Below are 6393 nucleotides of genomic sequence, written 5' to 3' on the forward strand. Positions count from 1 at the left end.
GGTAGTTTCGTTAAGATTTAAATAACTTTCTTTCATGTATGATGCAAAATATATGAAGCTATAGACTAATTTTAAACCGTATATTATTAATCTCAACTTTAGGTTCTTCTTCTTAAGGATATATTGATAGTAGTTTTTGTTTCTATCCCATGTTCTCATCAGTTGGACGAATATAATGGTCCCCCAATCAATAAATTGAATAATACCCTGAGATTAACGAATTAAAAATGTTAAAATAATTACAAAATAATTATGATTAAGAGTTCTTGGGATGAGCTATTGAGCTTTTATATTTTCTCTCAGAAACCTATAGTGTCTGTTGCGGTCGTACATAGTGGTTGACGAGTGCGAAACAATCGATAAAATATCATCAAATGACGTCATCATCGATCAATCATCAATGTTTTAATAAACCAAATAATATACCTATGAAGTGACTCATCCAGTCTTCATATAAACCTGTCAACAATTAAGCTCACTACACACTATTCGCTCCATCGAATATTTAATTTGCCTAGTTGTTTGATCTACGTACGTTTCCTAAATGGCAGAAGAAAAGTCTAAATCCTCCTCTGATCTTTCTCATCTTCCCAAACACTTCCATGAAGACGAAGAGCACCTTTCACAAGAATGCAAGAACCTCATTGCAACGTTACCCACTGAAATGGCCGTGATGAACGTGCCAATTCATCAGTACAATGGTTTCTGGTTCTCCAAAAAGCATATTCAAGGAATCCTAAATTTTCAGAATCACTACCAATCTCATGATTCTGACATCCTCCTTGTAACCTTCCCAAAAGCTGGCACCACTTGGCTCAAAGCCCTAACCTTCACTATTCTCAATCGCAAGACCTATGATCCAAAACCAACCCGAACTCCTCAAAATCCTCATCCTCTACTCACTTCTAGTCCTCATGACCTCGTACCCTTCGTAGAGTACTGCGATGATCTCCAGAAGGCCATCGCTTATGCGGGCTCATTCTCATCATCATCATCACCAAGGCTCTTACAATGCCAGGTCCCATATGTTTTGTTGCCAGAGTCTGTGAAGCAATCTGGGTGTAACATTGTTTACTTGTGTAGAAACCCTAAGGACTTGTTTGTTTCGTCATGGAAATTCATGAACAAGTTATTAGAAGCAGAAGGGCAAGGGTTGGTTTCAATTGAGGATGCATTTGAGAAATTTTGTGAAGGATTGGTTGGTTACGGGCCATTTTGGGATCACATGTTGGGATACCACAAGGAAAGTTTGAAGAGTCCAGAGAAGGTAATGTTTCTGAGATACGAGCAGCTCAAGAGTGAGCCTGTTAGGGTTGTAAAGAACCTAGCTGAGTTCATGGGTTGTGGTTTTTCTCAAGAGGAGGAAAAAGATGGTAATGTGGCAGCTGATATATTGGAGCTTTGTAGTTTTGAAAGTTTGAGTAATATGGAAGTGAATAAGCCTGGCAACTCATGGCGCAATATAGAGAATAATGCTTTCTTTAGACGTGGAGAAGTCGGAGACTGGAAGAATTTCTTCACATTTGATATGGTCCAACGTCTAAACGTTATTACTGAGGAAAAGTTGGAGAAACATGGCTTGAAGTTTTAGATCCATGTATACGTTCCTTGGAAACATCTGGTGTACCTAAAAGAAGTGCCAAGGTTTGAATAAAACTTTTACGGGCAGTGTCTATCACTTTTTGAATGTTTCATAAAAATTTTCATCTAAATAAATTACTTGTTTATTTTATTCTCTTATTCTCTTTTTTTTTTTTGGTATATTTAATATTTCATGGGGGAAAAAAAAACGTTGTTGTTGTTGTTTGAGGACCATGATTATTGATAAATGTATCTTTGGCAGTCTATATTTCTTTTATCAGGGCTTATTTGATTGTCAATAACCGTCGATAAAAATTATCATAAAAAATCATATTATCACATAAAGTAAACTGTTTATCATATTTATCGACTTATAAAATACCCAAGCCCAATCAATGTACACTACTAAAGTTGACACACTTATTCTAGTTTCAACATTTGTTATTAAATATTTTCAACAATTTGATCCATTGAAAATAGATTGATTTATATATGAAGAATTGCAAATCCAAGAGAAAAAAAAGATTGTATGATACGATGGCGCATAAGAAAAATAATAGAGGTATAATTTTGTAATTTGATTGAAAACATTTAAGCAAGATATTGGCTAAATTATTTACTTATTCCCATAGCTTTATCTTTAATCCCGTCTTGGTTAGTGATTTTTTTTTTTGGGAAAATTAAGGCAAAGGACTTAGAAAAATATTAATTATTAATTAATTATTAGGAAGGATCTTAAAAATTGTATTTAATTTGAAAGAACAAAAACTGAAGTATACCTGCGCAAAATACTAAATTGCCCCTGTTCTACGTTTTCTCTCACCAGACTCCGATGAATCTCTCTTTTTCTTGGTTACATATGAATCGCTCTTTCTCTTCATCTTGATCAGCTGTATTTCTCAGCCAGTTCATACTGTTCCTTTTAATTTCATCTTCTTTTGTAAGTAAATTCTTCGTTGCATCTCTCTGTCTCTGTCTCTCTCTCTATCTTCGCTATGAATGTCTTATGGCCTATACGCATTTAATGTTTTAACATCTTAAAACATTAAACGTATCATTTTACCATAAAAAAAAATAAGGCAATAATATTCCATTTTGATAGGATTTATGCTTAAATCAATACTTTAATTAAAATGTCTTATACATTTACAATTATATACTATGTACATACAAAAATGTTTTTAATTGTTCTACCAATTTGATAAGTAAAGTTTAATATGTTGTGTGTATGTATGCATATGTGTATATATTGAAATAAATATAAATGTTACGTTGATATTTATATATTAATATTATATGCATTTACATTACATGTTTTAAAATATTTTTATATATCACAATTTATATATATATATATATATATATAGATATATGTGCTTGTCATGTTTAATATGTGCACACACACATATATAATTTTGTATTAAGAGATTGTAGATTTATTCTAGCTCACATGAAGAGTAGATCCGGGTTCGAATCTTGGGGAAGGCACTTATGCGGTGCAAGAAGGCATTGACACATGGCAAGCGAGGTCACAGTGACATGGCAACACGTGGCAGCTAGGTGATGATGTGGCAGTGGCTAGAAGTGATGATATGGAGGTGGTTGGTCGAGTAGTGATGACATGGTGTAACCATATAATTAATTTTTTTTCTTACAGTGATAGTTTTCAATGGCGACCAAAAAGTCACCACTGAAAGTACTTTTTGTGATGACATTTTGTTTCTGCTGAAAATACTTTGTACAAAGACTTTCATTGTTGCTGCTTAAAGTACCCTTCATCCCTTTGGCGGCGACTTATCTTTTAGTGACGACAGGATCTATTTTTAGCTGCGACAAAAGTCCCCACTGAATCTTACTTTCAGTGGCAACTCATTTTGTCACCACTATATGTATCAGCCACAGTTGTTACAATGATGACTTTTTGTTTTCATTGAACCTTCAGTAGCGACTTTTTGAAAGTCAATTTTTTTGTAGTGGCTCTAGGAGAGCTTCGGCCTAATGTTTTGATAGTAACATATTGTTCACCATTTAGCTTAACCGCAAACACACAGGTCGCAATTAGTATAAAAAGTTATTGTTCCCTCATAAATTAATTAAGGCCAGACGAGTTAAAAATCACAATTGTGCTCATAATTAGATTAAGTGAACTTAATGTGTGAATGAAGTTGCTTATAGTACTTTAAAAACAAAGATAAAAATCAAAGCAAAATAAACTTGACTTTGAGACAAATAAGGATCTAGGGTTATTTTCTTACTATTGTACTTCATAAAACTTGATTAGAAACTTCTCATTTAGTGTTTAATAATAAATTAAGTTAGCTTAAGATTCACAAATATTGATTAAGCTTTCTCAAGTCAAAATCAAGTTTTGTAATCTTAATAAAACTTCACAATCTCTTGCTTTTGTTTTCAAAAGATTATACTTTAAAAACCAAAACCCCTTTTAGATAATGCTAGGTCAATAGATATATCTCTATTCTATCAACTAACCATCTATTTAATAGCATAAACTTCAAGTCTAGCATGTTTTTACCCAATTTGAAAGATCAATTTAACTTTTTCAAGCATCAACCGATCAAACAAATAACTCTAAATGGTGGCCAATTACAAGGAAGCACTAAGCTCAAGATAAAAAACAACATGACATTATCATTAACACTAAAGAGAGACTCAAAACAAGTCTTAATCCATATAATAGATCAAAATATCCCTAGAATGACTACTCTCACTACACATATTCAGTAAAGAACCACAAATACAAAGATATTTCCCACCCATTACAGAAACAAAGGAGAAGAGAAGAAGACCACCAAGAAAAGTGAAGAAAGAAGATCCAAATTTCTTGCAAACTTCAAGCCTAATGCTCTCAAGTCTTAAAATCTCCAAACCCTAGCAAAGAACATCTCCAAATAGGTCTCCAAGTCGGAGTCTGGCTAAAAACCACGAGCTCCCTCTTTTAGATGCCCTAAATTTTAAGTTACAATGTAAAACGTATAGTCGTGCAGGGACAGGAGCCGCGATAGATAGACTCATCCGCTGTGGTAGATTACATAGAGAGGGAACTCTTTAGAAGGGATTGGGCGCTACGGCAAATTTATGCAAGCGCCATGATGCTTAATACAAAATACCTCTCCTTCCTTTCTACTATAGAGGCCACAATGGATTGCTCCAGGTGTCATGACGGACTGTATGTTTTTGGTCTTTTTTACTTGGTTCTTCGATTCTTTCTTGCTCTATGTGCATGATCTTCCTTGATCAACCAAAGTAGACTGAATATTTCTTCTTGTTGTTCATCTCTCAGCTCTCGCTATTTCCTACACCATGAATTTTAGAGGCATTATACAAATAATCCCCAAATATTAGAACAAATCAACTTTCACATTTTCAAATCATATTTTTCAGCTTTACGAGAATAACTCTGCAGAATTAGCTTCCAAAACACAAAAAAGATTGTTAAAACAGGCTACATCGGTAGGAATTTCGAGAGGGTATCACATATTATGCCTAATTTGTTATAAAGAAATTGAATTAATAAGTAATATTTTTAATTAAGAAGTAATTAGGAGGACTTCGGCCTAATATGTTTCGATAGAAATTGATTTCTCTAAGATACTTAAGCAAACATAATCCGAAATGACTCCCTAAATTTACTAAAAAAATTATCTCAAACATGCATTTTTGAAAGCCAAGCGAACAAACAATGAAGTCTTGTTTAATGTTGTTTATTGTTCTTCTGTAATAAATGCCAAGTGCACTAACGATGTTTTATTCTAGGAAACGTCTCATATAAAAGCTCTAACCATAGTTTGATCCTATCATTTGAATGTTGTTTAAGGTTTGTTTTACTGTGAGCATAGCCACTTTAAAACTCCGTGATCTCACATATCTAAGTTTTCAATACCACACACTCATAACTGAATCCATGGAAGATCACAAAGGGTCCACGTTAATACAGTATAATCACGGTTTTCAATGTATGTTATGTCAAGTGATACAAAATAATTAAAATGTGCATAATCTATATTCGGGCAACCACCCCAACTGAAATGTGTATAGTAGAATGTGAGATGATATGTAATGTTTGAAAGTATCTTGAATATGATTATCTTTAATAAAAAAATATCTATGGATAGTTAAAAAGAAGAAGAAGAATGTGGGAGAACACTCTGCTAAATGCAAATTGTGTTTAAAAATATTCAAGTAGACTATCCTATCTCTCCATGTCGCTTTATTACCTTCTGAACTTCAAGAAATTTCTGGCATCCACCTATATATATATATTTATATATATATATATGTATGTATGTACGTTGATCCAAGAATTTTTTTTTTTCTTTTTTGACTTCTAGAATAAGCACTTACTAACTCAAGAGAAGCCTTCGGTTGAAGCTCAATGTCCGCGAGGGTCAATTTCATGAGCTAGAAACTTAAGCATAACCGCTGAGGCGAGGGCTTATCTTCTGGTCCCTCCTTGTGGTCCTCGTTTTGTCCCCTTCTTCATCGTACATTAATTTTCAGCTGACGGACCAGTATATATAATCTCAAATATCACTGGGAATCTTGTAAGCTTAAAGGATGTTACTTTCCCACCTCCCACTTGTGCCAAGACAAATATAATATAATATGCTAGAGCTGTAAATCATCTAGGAGATGGTTTCTGGGGAACTAAGTCATGACGCTATTGTTTAATTTCATTTTAGGATTTTGGCCTTCGTTTTTTTTATAAATGCATATTTTTATAATTAAATTGATGTAGATTTGGGAAAATGCTGGATTAAATTTATAAAAATTTTAATCCTATTTAATTTGATT

The 6393-nt window shown here is 33.3% G+C and overlaps 1 protein-coding gene across 1 annotated transcript; it reads left to right on the forward strand.

Annotated features, from left to right (window-relative positions):
• The first annotated feature begins 544 nt into the window (after positions 1-544).
• On the forward strand, positions 545-1591 carry LOC114758631 (cytosolic sulfotransferase 5-like). The gene has a single exon (XM_028947696.1). It carries the CDS (start codon positions 545-547, stop codon positions 1589-1591), a length of 1047 nt encoding a protein of 348 aa, XP_028803529.1.
• The last annotated feature ends 4802 nt before the right edge of the window (positions 1592-6393 follow it).

The sequence above is a fragment of the Neltuma alba genome, unplaced genomic scaffold (assembly GCF_004799145.2).
Source record: "Neltuma alba isolate B1F8T4 unplaced genomic scaffold, ASM479914v2 tig00010740_pilon, whole genome shotgun sequence".
NCBI classification, from domain to species: Eukaryota; Viridiplantae; Streptophyta; class Magnoliopsida; order Fabales; family Fabaceae; genus Neltuma; species Neltuma alba.